The sequence below is a fragment of the Gekko japonicus genome, unplaced genomic scaffold (genome assembly GCF_001447785.1).
Source record: "Gekko japonicus isolate JY-2015 unplaced genomic scaffold, Gekko_japonicus_V1.1 scaffold868, whole genome shotgun sequence".
NCBI lineage: Eukaryota > Metazoa > Chordata > Lepidosauria > Squamata > Gekkonidae > Gekko > Gekko japonicus.
In genome coordinates, this window is record NW_015175381.1 from 132,680 (window position 1) to 149,163 (window position 16,484).

At 43.1% G+C, this 16,484-nt stretch overlaps 1 protein-coding gene across 1 annotated transcript in view; it reads left to right on the forward strand.

The window, feature by feature from the left end:
* DSCAM (Down syndrome cell adhesion molecule) overlaps positions 1–16,484 on the forward strand; it is a 272,597-nt gene that overhangs the window by 25,453 nt on the left and 230,660 nt on the right. The window contains exons 7-8 of the mRNA XM_015425577.1: positions 5,751–5,870; positions 10,918–11,091. Coding sequence (XP_015281063.1) covers positions 5,751–5,870; positions 10,918–11,091 — 294 coding nt within the window. The remainder of the gene's footprint in view (positions 1–5,750; positions 5,871–10,917; positions 11,092–16,484) is intronic.

Below are 16,484 nucleotides of genomic sequence, written 5' to 3' on the forward strand. Positions count from 1 at the left end.
AGGGGAGGGAGGCGGCGGACGGGCCGTGCAGGGCCCGTTCGCTGGGCAGGATGGGGGCTGGAGGGGGGGAAGCCGGCGGACGGCTCCGTTCGCCGCTGGGCTGAAAGCGGCCCTTAGTCTATGTGGGGAAGATGGCCGCTCAGAAGACGCTTTCTCCGATGACTGGCTCCCTTCCCTCCCAGCCACCCAGCCAATGGCAGGGCAGGTTGGCTGAGGGAGCCAGTCATTGGAGGCAGCTCTTCTGAGTGGCATATTTTCCGCCCATACACTAACGGGGCGCATTTTAGAATTCTGGCACCCAAAACTCCTTTATAATAAAGGAGAGATGATAATTAATTTAGAATGTAAGCAAATCAGTACCGAAATAAAAAAATTGATATGGTCTGTGGTTTCAATCAGTTTGGGGCTTACTGGAAAATGCTTAAGATAATGCTCCTCCATACTAAAATTAATTCTCTCACAGAAAACTTGCATATCAAAGAGAAGGCTAGGCAAGAACATATGTTCCTGGCCAGTGTTCCATCTAAGCTGAGTTAGGGTGAGCTAGCTCACAGTTTTTTAGCCTCCGGCTCACACTTTTTTGTCTCAGCTCAGGAAGGATGGCTCCAGAGCAAACTAATGTATGCAGTAGCCAAATCACTCACTCACAACTTTAATGTCAGTAGCTCACAAAGTAGAATTTTTGCTCCCAAGACTCCACAGTTTAGAGGGAACATTGTTCCTGGCATAGTATTTGCAGGGAATTTTTCTGTGGGGGATTGTTCAGTCATGTGAGCCTACACCTGAAGATGTACAGCCCAGACACAGGCTCACCATCTCGGTGACAAGTGACTGACAGTTGTAGGAAGTCCTTCATTGATAAAAGAAAGGCCTCAGGGCCCAAAGTACACAAAACATGGCATGGGAGAAGCATGATTAGACATGATCAGACATGATTGGATGTGATTGGCATGTTCTGCACCTTTTTTTTAGTTGTTTATGAAGAGTTTTTAGTTTTTATTTGACAACTAGATTTTGACTACTTTATCAGGTTATTCATCTATTTTTAATTACATTTAAAAATTGTAATGGTTTTGGCTGTGAAGCTCCAGACTAGATTAGAAGCCTGCCACAGCATACTGTGGTTGGTGTTGATGGTCCTTCCATCTGCTGCTGGTTTATAAAATATTAGTTCTTCCAGGCGTGGAGCTGGCAAGATAAATCTCAGCTGGATTTATAAAAAAGTGCACTGATGAGTGAATGAAGGGTTAGACCTGTAGCAGTTTTTATTTTAGGACAGAGGGATTTTTTAAAATAGCTATTTCCTCCTGTTTGGGACTCAGAGTGGATAGAGATGGATAAAGAGGATTGGTTCATAGTCACCTGTAAAGTATGTGATATGCTTGTTTTCCTCCCAGAGATAAGCAGAGATTATATTTGCCAGAAATGTAAACTGGTGACTCTGTTGTAGAAGGTAGGTGGCCTGGAGGAATGTATTGCTGCTCTCCAACAGATTAGGCACGGAGGAAATTTCCTTGATAAGACCCAACAGGCTCTATGAAGAGATGGAGAGACTGATCAGAAGGATAATAAATTGGAGGCATCTCAGTCATGGAGTATGGTTTGCGCTAGGAGGTGTAGAGCTAGGCAACACTCTATACCACTGGAGCTGACCGATTGATTTTAGAGTTTGACAGAAGGTTCAGTTGTGGTGGACTTGTTAGAAGTGGATCATCATGGGCCTGAATGAGGATGTGAGGAGATGAAAAGGCCTTTGGTTGAGGTGGTAGACATCCAACCATTTCAGCCTCTCCTGCTCATATTGCCCTACTTCATGGCAATGTGTCCAAACAATATGATCTTGTGGCTATAGGTGATATTAATTTCCCTGGTGTGCTTGGAGACTTTTTCTGTCAGGTACCCAGGTGTCATCCTAGGCTGGATTTGTTTACACGATAACACCCTCTTTCAAAAGGTAGAAGAGTCAACTAGGGAGTGGCTATTTTAGATTTGGTTTTAATTAATAGGAAAGAGCTGGTTGATAAGGTGAGAGTGGTAGGCACATTGGGGGAAGCAATCATATATTGTTAGAATTCTCTCTTTTGTGGGATATTAAGAGTGTTTTTAGTCAAACACATATGTTGGATGATGGGAAGGATTCCATGGGGAAGAGGGTTGGAAGGGAAAAGGGCAAGTGAATGGTGGGTTCTTTTTCAACGTGAGCTTTGCAGGCTTAAGCTATAGCTGTTCCAACAATATGGAAACATGATAAGGGATCTGAAAACCTGACATGGGTGAACAGAGAGCTCAATGGTGAGCAAAAATACAGGTTGTGCGTAGAAAATGGAAGGGTGAATTACTGAGGAACAGTACTTATAGGGTGATAAAAGCTGTAGGGTGGATGTTAGTGACGCCAAAGCTCAGAATAAGCTAAGATTGTCCAAGGAAGCTTACAATAATAATAAGGTTTTATTTTATAGTTATATGAGGAGTAAACAGAAGGTGAAGGAGATGATAGGTCCATTACTGAGTGAAAATGGAGAAAACTTGACAGAGGATAAAACAGCGGCAGAGAGGCTTAATGCCTATTTTGCATCAGTCTTCTTTGTTTCTTTTTTTTTTTGCATCAGTCTTCTTTCTGAAGGAGAGCTGAGGCTGACTTGGGGAGAGTGGTAAACAGGATTTGAGTTTGCAGGTGGATATAAGTGCAGAGGTCATTCAGAAACATAGGTCATTTCCTGCGGGAGCGCACAGGAGCAAAGCTCCGGCAGTAAGGAGCCCAAGGGGTGGACACATGCAACAAGCCCCACCCCCTGCTCCCAGCATCCCTCAGTCGGACCATGAGGAGCAAGAAGCAGCCAGGTAAGTTGCAGAGCCCCTCCACAGCCCGCCTTCACGTACAAGTTCTCCCTCCTCTGTGAGGGCATATCTGTGCTCCCCCCCCCCATAGCTAGCAATCCAAAACAGTCCAGTGGCACCTTTAAGACAAAGTTTTATTCAGGTACAAGCTCTCCCTTCTTTGTGAGGACAGATCTGCACGCCCCCCCCCGCACTAATAGCTAGCAATCCAAAACAGTCCAGTGGAGCCTGAGTGGTGGGTGTTGCCTTCTGACACACTTCTGGTGATGTCAGGGGGTGTGGCATATGCAAATAACTTAAGATAATAAGTTATGGTAATGAGCTCCTGCACCTCTTTTTTTTGCGAAATGACCCCTGTTCAGAAGTATCTGAATGCTTTGGATGGGTATCGGTCCCCTAGGCTGGATGGACCCAAGAGTGCTTGAAGAACTAGCCTGGGAGTTGGTAGAGCCATTATCCATTGCCTTCGAGTGCTCTTGGTGGATGGGTGATACGTCAAATGATTGGACAAAGGCAAATGTTGCCCTGTTTTTTAAAAAGGGGAGGAAGGATGATCCAAGGAACTACAGGCTGGTCAGTTTAACCTCTGTCCCAGGCAAAATCTTGGAGAGGATTTTAAAAAGGCTGATTTGTAAACACCTGACTGCATGCAGTTCAGTGATAGTTGGTAAATAAAGAACAGAGCAAGAGTCTGTGATTGGAAAGTGAAAGTGACAAATGATCATGTTGGCACTGAACAGCCAATGTTGTTTTCTTGTTGCTAATTTCTGTGGCAGTAGTGAAATCTATTTTTAAAAGATGTACATAATATTTAACATTGTCATTCCATCACTGTAATCAGCATGCCTCTCTATGCACTTTCTTCAGAGATGCACTTCTTTCCAAGAAACTTCACAGCTAAATTGACTCCAAAGGTGTGATGACCAGATTTAATAACAGCTAAGTGCAGAGCTTAATGATCTCATTCATTAATGTATCAGCCATTGCTTTGGATTATTAAATTTCTTTCATCTTTTTAACTGCAAGAACCTAAAAGCAAAGCACAAATATTCCAATATTAGATTCAGTTTAATCATTCCAGTGGCCCACTGAAGAGAAGAATCAATATTGGATCAATGAAAATTATTTTCTACTATAGTGTACTCTTTTTTTTAGAATTATGCACATGGAACATGCAAGATACAATTAAGCATCCTGACCCACTGATTTCTTTGGAGGACAACTGTTTCAATTTGCAAAGAGTAGCTCTGCCTACAGGAGTTACCCCATCAATCTGAATGGAGGCAGCTGATCCAAGGTCATAGTTTTGATCCCTCCATTGAAAATGAATAACGCATGCTCACCAGTACCACCAGAAAATTAGCCAAAGAAGTTCAAAGAAAGTGTACCATGGACATAAAGCACACCAGAACCAAAATACACCCATGACACTTAACTAAGAAAAGACTATTAAGAATTACCTTTTATTATTTATTCAAAATTATTTTCAATAAATGCATTTTTTTTCTATAATTTGTAGCTATCTGTGCGATTCTTAATGCGTCATAAGTCTCTTCTTAAGTTTCATAGTTGTATTTTAGTTTTGGTGTGCTGGAAAATTAGCTGGCAAGACACCTGAATTTATAGAAACCAAATAGAAAATAAAGACCAGTTATGCCGAGTTGGCTTTTTAAAGTACTTTTTCCTAGATTATTATTCTACTAAAGTTTAGATAATTTCTGACATTTCAAACTAACAGAGGTTCTTTACATTTTAAATGAATTTTCAAAAATCAGTGCCATAGTATATTGTGACTATTTACTTCAGCCATTTTGTCATTACACTCTGAGGCTCATTAGCTATCACATTGATCTTTAAGGACCTGGTGAGTTCAGCGAATTAAAATCTCAGCCTGTCATCTTAACTCTTTTTAAACTATTACCACTGAATGAGAAGCAGTCACATTCATGAACCTGCCTGTAATTTAGAATTATCTAGTGTTGCCCTTGTCTCTATGCTTACTTTGTCTGAAGTGAGGTTGGTGGGCAGGGAAGAAAGGGCTTACTCAGCCATAGCCCCCATATTTTGGAATTCTCCTATCAAGATGCCAGATCAGCTCCCTGTCATTGGTTTCCTGGAAGATGGTGAACACTTCCTTCCTGGTTGGTCTCAGGAAGGGGGGAGCCCAACCCAGGGTTTTGTTTCTATGTATTTACGTGCTCTCCCTTAGTTATGGATTTTTACTGACACTTCTACTTATGGTTTCACTGTTGAGTTGGTGATTATTTTTTAACTTTTTTGCTGCTACTGTTGACTGCCCTATTAACATGGTGGAAGGTCTCTTCCAGTTATAATTGCTCTTCGGGGACTGGGAAAGATCACCTATCCAATTTCTTAAGTAGTTTCAGATGGATGGATAAGTACAGATGGTTAAACTTAATATGAAATACAATGTATCCGTGCAATCACTGAAGTCAGTCGGTCTCTAGGATTTGATGTGAGGACATGGTTTGTGATCTTGCCCTAGTAAGGAGGTGCTGTTGTTTTAATAAGGTACATCCTACCAAGGTGCAGCTGTTGAGAAGATCAAGTTGGTTTTGTATAATAACTTTCACAAATTGTTTGTGATTTCATTTGCAAAACAATGCTTTTCGTTAGGGATATTTGCAAATTGCTTCTTCCAAAGATCTTAGGGAAGTGGAACAATAAGATTATAATTATCTCATTTTAGCTTCCCAAAAACTATATTGGAACTTTACTTATGAGCTTCTTATCTGAGCAGTAATTTGAACTCAAGTCTCCTCAGTTCATCCAGCCCTTTACCACATTGGCTGCCTTATCTGCAAATATTGTTCCTATACATTTTTGGGGTTTGCTTTTTGGCAGTGTAAATCACTATGATTCTGCTTTCTTTCCTCTCCCCCCCCCTTCAGTCCCCCCTAGATTTGTGGTTCAGCCAAGTGATCAAGATGGGATTTATGGAAAAGCTGTCATTCTCAACTGCTCCGCAGAAGGCTATCCTGTCCCCACAATTGTCTGGAAGTACTCAAAAGGTATTTTTCACCCTCTAATGACAATATAAGAAATATTTGATATGATGACAGAAAAGCCCTTTAATACACACATTTCCAAAATTATAGTCCTTTTTTCTCCTGAAGTCAAGTGAAGGTTTTTTTTATTAGCTTCAATTTTCACAAGGAAGCAAGAGGCTTCCCTGTGAAGATAGCAGGCAGGATCCAAAAAGCTGAGTAGCCTCATATTTGCACTAGCCCACTGGAATTTTTAACTTTATAACAACGAGATGTTGCAGAAAGGTGACTAAAGGAATTGAGGCAACGGTGGTGTGAAAGTGAAGAATGTTACAAATCTGCTTACTCCAGAGGGCTACTTCCATAGGATTACTCCAGAGTGTGTAGCTTGTGTCTTGCAGCCTCAGACTCCTTAGTGAAGATATAAATTGCAGATATTTCTAATCTTCTGGGATAATTTGTTACATAACAGGTGTCAGCTCCACAGCTGCCATGGACTGGTGGGGGGGGGATGCTGAACACTGGATAAAATTACCTCTGTCTGTTTCTCTGGAATGTTTAGTTTCACTTCTCCCTGCACCCTTATCATCCGTTAGTCTGAGCTGGTTATCTTGGTACCTTGTTACTCCTTCTCCCTGGGAATGCTTACCCATTAGGTTAGGCGGGCTTTTGCGTAACTTCTGATTGGCCCCGAACATCCCACTGACCCTTTTTGATTTCTGTATATCACTAGCCTGTGCTTGCTTGCTTTTAGTTCTGATAATGAATGTATGCTCAAAAGACCTGCCTTTACTGTACTCAATAAATGTGAACCTCTTGAAGGAGTGTTGTTGAGAACTGATTGCTGTGGGACTCTGACAGATTGTCAGACCTCCTTATAGCCCCGGACCTCGCACCTCACCATGAGTGGCGAAGAGAACGGGGACGTTCCAGTCACATTGGCTGAAGAGATCCCAGTGATGACCGGGATCCCCATCACCACTATGCCACTCTTGGGGGCTAGTGGGGGAGTGGATATGTATGGTTTGGAGAGGCCCTGGCACGATCCTTATTCATGGGCCTGACTCTCCGTGGACACTAGAGAGTCTTGGATAACTATCCCCCACCCAGGGGGGTGCAAGTCGCTATGACTACATTTTCACTGCGGAGAGTGGATAAGATGCTGGGAGGTATGACGGTGATATAGAGGATCAGACGCAGTGGATGAGGCCCAGCGAGAAGAGCTCCGGCGGGAGATTCATGACATATTCCTGGAGCACCGTGCCAGAGCACCGCTCCAGGAGCCCAGGAGTGGGAACAAATGGCAGTGGCGGCAAGCCCCGCCCCCAACTCCCCACCCCCCAGCGCTTTTGCTCTAGAGTCACGCTGCAGCAGCAGCACAATCTCTCCATTGTATTCTACGGCCCCATAGAATACAATGGAAAGATTGTGCCGGCACTGCGGTGCGACTCCAGAGAGAAGGGGTTTAAAGTTTAAACCCCTTCTCTTTAGAGTCATGCCGCAGCAGTGGCACAATTCCTCCATTCTATTCTATGGGGCCATAGAATACAATGGAGAGATCGTGCCACAGTGGCAGTGTGACTCCAAAGAGAAGGGGTTTAAACTTTAAACCCCTTCTCTCTTCGCTTCCCCCCCCCCAGCCCGCCTTGGCAGGCCGGCTGGGAAAGGGAAGGGGAGGCTTTTGAAGATGCCCCCCCTTTAGCTTCCCATTCTTACATCACTTCCGGTGATGTCAAGTGGCGTGGCATATGCTAATAGCTTATTAGGCATGCTAATGAGCTCCTGCAGCTCTTTTTCTACGAAATGACCCCTGCTTAAAGGAAGCAATCATGTCCCCCCTCAACCTCCTCTTCTCCAGACTAAACATTCCCAAGCCCCTTAGCCTTTCCTCAAAAGGCTTGGTCTCCAGGCCCCCTATCATCCTCGTCGTTCTCCTCTGGTCCAGCTCCATTCTGTCCACATCCCTTTTGAACTGGGGCCTCCAAAACTGCACACTGTATGCATGTTCCTCATTTCTGTTACCTAGATGTAGAACTTGGCACTTGTCCTTGTTAAATTGCATCTTGTTCACATCCGCCCACTTTTCCAGCGTGTTCAGATCTCGTTGAATTCTATATCTTCTGGTGTGTTTGCTGCTGCTCCCAATTTGGTGTGATCTGCAGATTTAATGAGTAGCCCACACCCTCATCCAGATCATTTATTAAAATATTGAAAAATACTGGCCCCAGAACCGAGCTCTGTGGCACCCCAATGGACACCTCTCTCCATTCAGATGAAGTGTCATTGACAACTACTCTTTGAGTATGGTTCTCCAGCCAGTTCCCTATCTACCTAACTATCCTAGAGCCTAGTCCACAGTCCTTTAGTTTACTCATCAGAACATCATGGGGAGCCCTGTCAAAAGCTTTACTGAAATCCAGGTAAACAGTATCAACAGCATTCCCATGATCCAGTAAGCTTGTCACTTGATCAAAGAAGGAAATGAGGTTGGTCTGGCAGAACCTGTTGGGGACAAATTCGTGCTGACTTCTCCAGGTCACTGAGTTGTCCTTTAGATGCTCACAGATTGATCCCTTTAAAATCTGCTCCAGTATCTTCCCTGGGACAGAGGTCAGACTGACTGGCCTGTAGTTTCCTGGGTCATCCTTCCTCCCTTTTTTGAAAATTGAGATAACATCTGCCCTCCTCCAGTCTTGTGGCACATCTTCTTTCCTCCAAGAGGTCTGGAAGATAATGGACAAAGACTCTGCAAGCTCTCTAGAAAGTTCTTTGAGCGCTCTTGGGTGCATACCATCTGGCCCCGGGGATTTGTACCCATTCAGTGCAGCCAGGTGCTTCTCAACTACCTCTCTGTCCTTGTCAACCAGCAGCCTTGATGCCATGACTTGCCTACTACCATTTCTATATGAGGCAAATTGAGGCACTGAGCCTTTCTGCTCTCTCTCTGTCTTCTGTCAGATTTTCTCCATTTTCACCCAACAGTGGGCCCATCACCTCTTTCATCTTACATTTGCTCCTCACATACCTGAAGAAGATTTTCTCGTTGTAGCGAGCCTACCTGGCCAGCTTTAGCTCACTGTGAACTATGGCCTCTCTGATGCCTGACCTACAGTGCCTATCAACCTGCAGATACTCTTCTTTAGAGGTATGCCCTTGCCTCCATTTCTTGCACATTTTGTTTTTCTCCCTTAGCACATCACACAGTTTTCTGTTCACCCACATTGGCTTCTTGGATCCCCTACCATGTTTCCTTCTTGTTGGAATACTGATGACTTGAGCTTACAAGAACTCTTGTTTTAGGAGAGCCCACCCTTCACTTGCTCCCTCCCCTTCAAGCAGTCTTGCCCATGGAATGATTTTCATCATGTCTCTGAGTTTATTGAAATCTGCCTTACTGAAATCTAACATGTACATGTGGCTATGTATTTCCTTGGTCCCTCACAGTCCCCACCAACCTTCACCCCATCTACCATTTCTTGCCTGTTGGTCAATATTAAGTCGAGTATGGTCAAGCCCCTCATAGCTTCCTCCACCATTTGATGAAGGAAGTTGTCAGCCAGACAGGTCAGGAATGTGTGTGACTATGGACGCTTTGCAGAGTTTGTCTCCCAGCACACATCAGGGAAGCTGAAGTCACCCATAACTACCAGGTCATGTTGTTTGGATAGCCTGTCAAGCTGTTCAAGGAGGGCAGCATCCAGTTCTTCATCCTGGTCTGGAGGCCTGTAGCATCCCATCTTTCTTTCTATCAGATGTCTTTCTCTTGGTCTCCTAGCCTCTGCCTGCTCTCTCTGCTGCTTCAGCTGCCATCTAAGCCTGCTTTTTCCTCCATTTTCATCCTCCTGACTTAGCTTCCTGTTCCTTAGCTCGAGACACTGCACTAATGTGTATTTGCTGATGTATTTAGAACATTTCTTAATGTGAAATAGGAAATGTTAATTTTGTGGGAAATTCTGCTATGTATATATGATGAATACAGCTTCCAAACCTGTGTCTATCTTAAAGCACTCATTAGATTCTGCCTAGGATGATTTACAAAGGATCAAGCTAACAGTTGTCATGAATGCCATATGTCATTGTCCCTGATTATATTGAATAGCTGAACACCTGTTCCTAGGTTTGCTGAGATATCCATAGTTGTTTCAATAGATATTCCCCATGTTCATTTATTTGGCATTATATGGATGGCATACATTTCTAAATGTTTAATTGCAAATGATTTAGCAGCCTCAGTGCAACAAATGTGGCTTATAACCTACGGGTGCGTTCAGACGGTTCTTTAGATCTGCGTGAGGCACGGGTGCCTCATGGATTTAAATGTAATGTCTAAACATCAACATCTGGGAAACGTCCATCTTCTGTGAGCATCCCGTTTTGCCATGCTTAGAAGCCATACTAAAAAGATACTACTTTAAATCTAGAGTTTTCAGTTCCGATGGGCCACTTGCAGACTTTCCCCCATCTGATCGTTCCAGCATGCAATTAAAAATGGCACCCGTTCGGGATGGTCTGATGTCAGACCATCCCAAATGGGTGCCATTTAAAAAAAATTCTTGATTCTGCACATGCACAAATAACCAATGACGCAATATCATGCCTATGCGCACGTGCAAACTTTTGTTTTTTTAAAAAAGCCACTGCCCGCACGCGCCTCCTTCAGTGGACGCCATCTAGACAATCCACAGCGGTAAGGCATGCGGTAAGGCGATTCCCCCGGGAGATGTCTGGTCATGCGAGGATGGATTAAAAAGATCGGGATCAAATTTGAGCTGGCATAATGGTGGGATTAGCTGTCTTTCTGAATGCACCCTAAGCTGCCTTAAAAGCTGTCTCTTCCTTCTTCCTTCTAGACGTGTGCTGTGAGATGATTACATTTGCTTAAGAAGTCCCTTTACTACTTCCTCATATGATTTATAATTTGGCATAAAGTGTTTTTTTCTCTTTTGCTTAAATGACTGAGAATCCTGAAAGTTTTAGATGGTCCATATTAACATATGATTACTGTGTGCTGTCTTCATCCAAAAATTCCTCTTTTCAGCCTTCTTCCCTCCCTCTTTTATTTCAACTGTAGGTGCTGGAGTCCCCCAGTTCCAGCCAATTGCCTTGAATGGGCGGATCCAGCTTCTCACAAATGGCTCCTTGTTGATCAAGCATGTACTGGAGGAAGATAGTGGATACTACCTCTGCAAGGTCAGCAATGATGTGGGGGCTGACGTCAGCAAGTCCATGTACCTCACTGTTAAAAGTAAGAATTTCTTTCTGATCCAAGTAATAGCTATAAGTCACACAGGTGTATCTGTCATCTCCTGTATCAAAATAATATTTTGCTTGCAAACTGAGACACAGTTACATGTGGTGGGTGCTACAAGCATGGACGGCTTCAAAAGGGAATTAGATAAGCATATGGAGCAGAGGTCCATCAGTGGCTATTAGCCACAAGGTATAGCTAGGGGCTCTGGGGCACGTGATGCTCTGTCTTCTTGGTGCTTGGGGGGGGGGTCAACAGTGGGAGGGCTTCTAATGTCCTGGCCCCACTGCTGGACCTCCTGATGGCACTGGTATTTCTGGCCACTGTGTGACACAGAGTGTTGGACTGGATGGGCCTTTGGCCTGATCCAACATTGGCGTCTCTTATGTTCTTATGTCCTTGTTGCCCCAACACAATTGGCTGGGTATAATTTATCGGAGAAGATCAAAAGACTAGAAGAGATAGTTGTTGTTGTTCAGTCGCACAGTTGAGTCCGACTCTTTGCGACCCCATGGACCAGATCACGCCAGGCCTTCCTGTCTTCCGCCGTCCTCTGAAGTTGGCTCAATTTCATGTTCGTTGCATCCATGAAACTGTCCAACCATCTCATCCTTTGCCGTCCCCGTCTTCTTTGACCTTCAATCTTTCCCAGCATCAGGGTCTTCTCCAGTGAGTGCTCCCGTCTCATTTGGTGGCCAAAGTATTTGAGCTTCAGTTTCATTATCTGGCCTTCCAGGGGACAGTCAGGGTTGATTACTTTTAGGATTGACTGATTTGATCTTCTTGCAGTCCAAGGGACTCTCAAGAGTCTTCTTCAGCACCATAGTTTCAAAGAATCTATTCTTCGGCGCTCGGCCTTCCTTATAGTCCAACTCTCACAGCCATACATGACTACTGGGAATATCATTGCTTTGACCATGCGGACTTTTGCTGGCAGGGTGATGTCTCTACTTTTTATCACGCTGTTTAGGTTCGTCATCGCTTTCCTCCCAAGGAGCAGGCGTCTTTTAATTTCATGGCTGCTGTCACTGTCTGCGGTGATTTGGGATCCCAGGAACGTGACTTCAGGGATGCTCATGCTTTCTAGGGCATCCTGGTATCTTCTCAAATGTTGGTTGTTCCCCATCTCATACTCCCTCACAAATGCACACTACTGGGTGCAGTTATGAGAAGTCTTTTGTCTTGATTAATCTTAAAGAGATCAATGTAATGCATAAGGTATATAAAAAAAGATAAGAACTGCAAAATGAATCAAGATGAACACTGGTTATCTAAGGTAGCTGGCCAGGAGTCGATGCAGTGTCTTTTGGTAATGAGCTTGTTTTTGCCTTAGCTGGCAGTTCTATACTGTCTGATCAGTGTATGCAGTTTCATGTGTGGTAAAATAGCATCTCTTATCAAATAAGAGCAGGAATCTCTCTGGGAGTCAGTTACTGTTTGAATCTAATGAAAGCACCTCTGGCTCTAACAAACATGGACATGCACCCATCCCCTCCTCTTCCTTGCTGTCCAAGCATATGTGTGTATGTGCACAATTTCAGTTTTGCATTTATAAAGTGGTCGTAAAATGTGCTTTTTGTGTGGGTGAGATGCTTCAGTCCAACATGTATTAAAGACAGGTTGGAGTTTAATATTTAGAATGGCCCGAGTGTTGCTTAATAGGCAGTCATAATAACCAATAATCATGTGGTATTCTCTAAAACCTTCTTCAAATTTGTGCCTTTATTCTCTCATTCATTGCCTTTTTTGTCTCATTGTAGTATGTTCTATTTTCCCTTATTTTTCGTTGCTGCCTCATATAGATGGGCTTTTCTGCTCCGGTCCTGAGGGATATCTGTTCTGCTAGATGCAGCAAGCCTCAAGCTCCCTCCCAGTATGACTCACTCTGCTAGCCATTAATTGATCCCACATAATGTGTTTGCCCAGCTCTGCAAGGTCACTCTCTAACAGCTCTCCTTGTGTTCAGAAAGAGAGGAGGGAGGAAATGTGCTACAGGCAGCGCTTTCTGGGTGACAAGGTTAGGAAGAAATAGAGTTCTCCAAAATGCAAAATGACTGACAGACATTTTCTTACTCACTTTGAGAAAGACAACCCCCCTCCTTTGCATTCCTTAATAATTAAAGGCTTTCAGGGCAAAGTGTAGTGTGATAAAGCAACTGAGAAAGTAATGTGGCTTAAAAAGTATAATTTAGGTCACTAGAGTCTGGAAAGTAATTTACTAGTCTGGAAAAGATGCATGCAAAGATCAGCACCTCTCACCTTTCCATCCTGTAGCAATATATGCACCCAACTTGCTGCCAGATGAAGAAATCTGACATTGTAAAATAAGGTTTATATAATATATGCAAAAGATATTTCCTTGTAGAAAAACGATCTCTAATGGCCTGTGTCCCTACTCTAGGGTCACTCGTCCTAGTAGTTTCTTCTTGTGCTTCTTTCTCATAAGATGGTTTAATCAGTATTGGTCCACTCCAGGGCACTTTTTGGTAATTCTTCCAATGATCTAGAATGGCCTGCCATTAGAGGGAAACTGGAGTACACCTTCTTTGGCAGTTTACATAACAGAATGCTGGAATGATTGCCACATGAGTGCCTTTGTTGCTGAGTTTAATATGGTCTGGATGGATTGTTTTGATAATAATTAGCTTAAAACGAGTGGTAATCACACCAGCCCTTGGGTGGAAGGGGGTCTCCATTTTTGTAATAAAATGAGTGGGTGATAGTTTCAGAGGGGTCTTCTTCTTCTTCTACTTCCTCCTCCTCCTCCTCCTTGTCCTCCTTCTCTTGCTCCCCTTTGTGATTATCATCTGGCTTGACCAGCCACAGAACTGTGGGCAAGCTTCTGAATTCTGTCTGCCAATTTTTTCATCATGCTGGATATCAGGGGAAGGGGAAGGAAGTTGTTTCAAACCCTTACTGTGAAGAAGAAGAGTTGGTTTTTATACCCTGCTTTCCTCTACCCTAAAAAGTCTCAAAGTGGCTTATAATTGCCTTCCCTTCCTCTCCCCACAACAGTCACCTTGTGAGGTAGGTGGGGCTGAGAGGGAGCTGAGAGAACTGTGACTGACCCAAGGTCAACCAGTGGGCTTCTTGTGGAGGAGTGAGGAATCAAACCCAGTTCTCCAGATTAGAGTCTGCCACTCTTAACCACTGCACCACACTGAATGCCAAGCAGACATGAATAAATAAAGTAAGTCTGGGTGGAAATGGTATCAAATAGCACCTTTAACTTCTGGGAAGAATGAAAAGTGGCAACTTCTAACTGAAAATATATAAAGCATCAATTGAGTAAATGTCTGTCTAGGGCCAAACAGAACGCACAGGTCACTTAAAAGGCCAAAATTAGAGGGGAAATATGGTAGCCATCATATTAAAACGAGGGATTCATTATTGGATCATGTCTAATAGAGATTATTTTATTTTTGTTTTCTCTTCTAAATAGATTGTCCAGAGTTCTTTGTGAAATCACTATCTATAATATCTTTAGATTCAAGGATTTAGATCCAGGTGGGCAGCTGTGTTGGTCTGAAGAAGTACAACAAAATCTGAGTCCAGGGGTGGCACCTTTAAGACCAACAAAGTTTTATTCAAATTACAAGCTTTCGTGTGCACCCACACTTCTGAGAAAGTGCTTCTGGGCTCAAACTAAAGTCAAGGATTGTTATAGAAAGGAGAATATCCATAGTGGGTCAAACTCAGAGTTTCCAAGCAAGGTGATAGCCATAATCTGAGGGTAGTTTCTGAAGTTAAGGAGAGGCTTCATATGTCCAGGGCTGCTGAGAGTCACCATGGGCTCTCAGAGAAATATTCTACCTGGACTCAAACCATGTGTCTAACACACATATGTATGTGTACCAATACAGGACACATCTGACAAAATGGCAGTAATTCACAAGAACTTTATATCACAATAAATCTTTAGTAAGTAAATCAGCAAAAATGTATTTCATCTTACCCGTGTACCTTTATCTAGCAGAAAAGCTATATATGATTATGTATTGGTGCTAGATGAGAAGTACTGGTATCATTGGGATTCATTTAGCTGACATATTTTCTTTAAAAATTATACCATTTGTCATATAACTTGAAGCTTAATGTCCATACTAGCAAAGCAGCATTTCAAAGGGATAATTTATGTCCAACCAATGCAACAACAACCCACTGCCTGTACAGTGTTTAAAATGTAATTAAATCTAATTAAGGGAGAAGGAGTTATAACTTCTGTTCCACATATGTAACCACTAAAACAGATTAACATTCCATTACCATGCATCCTTTTACTAGTTTGATAGATCATGGGAAATACTAACTCTCCACCCCAGCTTCTGTTCATAATTCTTAGCTGCTATACTACCCTGAAGTACATCTTAAACTGCCAACCAGGGATGAGAAGGAGTTGATACCAAAACTAATAAATGGGTGGATTAGAAGGGAGAAAAGAGAAATGAAGGCATATGATGAAAGGAAGAGAGCCAAATGAAGAAAGAAGAAAGGTTTAGAAAACAGGAAGAGGAATTAAGAGGAAAAGTTGTTTTTATTTTCTAAAACATGCTAACAGGGAAGATCTGGTTGAGCAGATAAAACTATGGAGCTGGGTGGAAGGAAAGGAAGATGAAACAGACTACTGAAAACAACAAGCTTGTTAGGAAGGTGTAGCCTGTCAATGACCATATCGGCGATTTATTTATTTATTTATTTATTTATTGTTTTCATTTTCTAAAACATGCTAACAGGGAAGATCTGGTTGAGCAGATAAAACTATGGAGCTGGGTGGAAGGAAAGGAAGATGAAACAGACTACTGAAAACAACAAGCTTGTTAGGAAGGTGTAGCCTGTCAATGACCATATCGGCGATTTATTTATTTATTTATTTATTTATTTGTTTATATTTCTATCCCGCCCTCCCCGTAGGCTCAGGGCGGCTTACAAGTCATATTACCAAGTCATAACATAACATAAAACAATACATACAATTAAGATTTTTAAAACCAGTTATAATCATAGAAAAATATATTCAATACTCCTCGCATAAAAACCAAGATGGCTATCTCTTGAAATCTCATTCAAGTGCTCAAACTCCAGATTACCCTACCGGCTGTGCGGAACTGTGCTAGGTCCCGCAGAGCCCTGATCTCCTCTGGGAGCTCGTTCCACCAGATAGGAGCCACCACTGAAAACGCCCTATTCCTGGTCACCACGCATTTAATAGCTCGGGGACCTGGTACATCCAGCAAGTTCTGCTTCCCCGACCGTAGTGCTCTTGGGGGAATATGTGGGGAAAGGCGGTCCCTTAGGTAGACTGGTCCCTGGCCATATAGGGCTTTAAAGGTAATAACCAGCACTTTGAAGCGGACCCGGTACGCTATAGGCAACCAGTGCAGCGCTTTCAG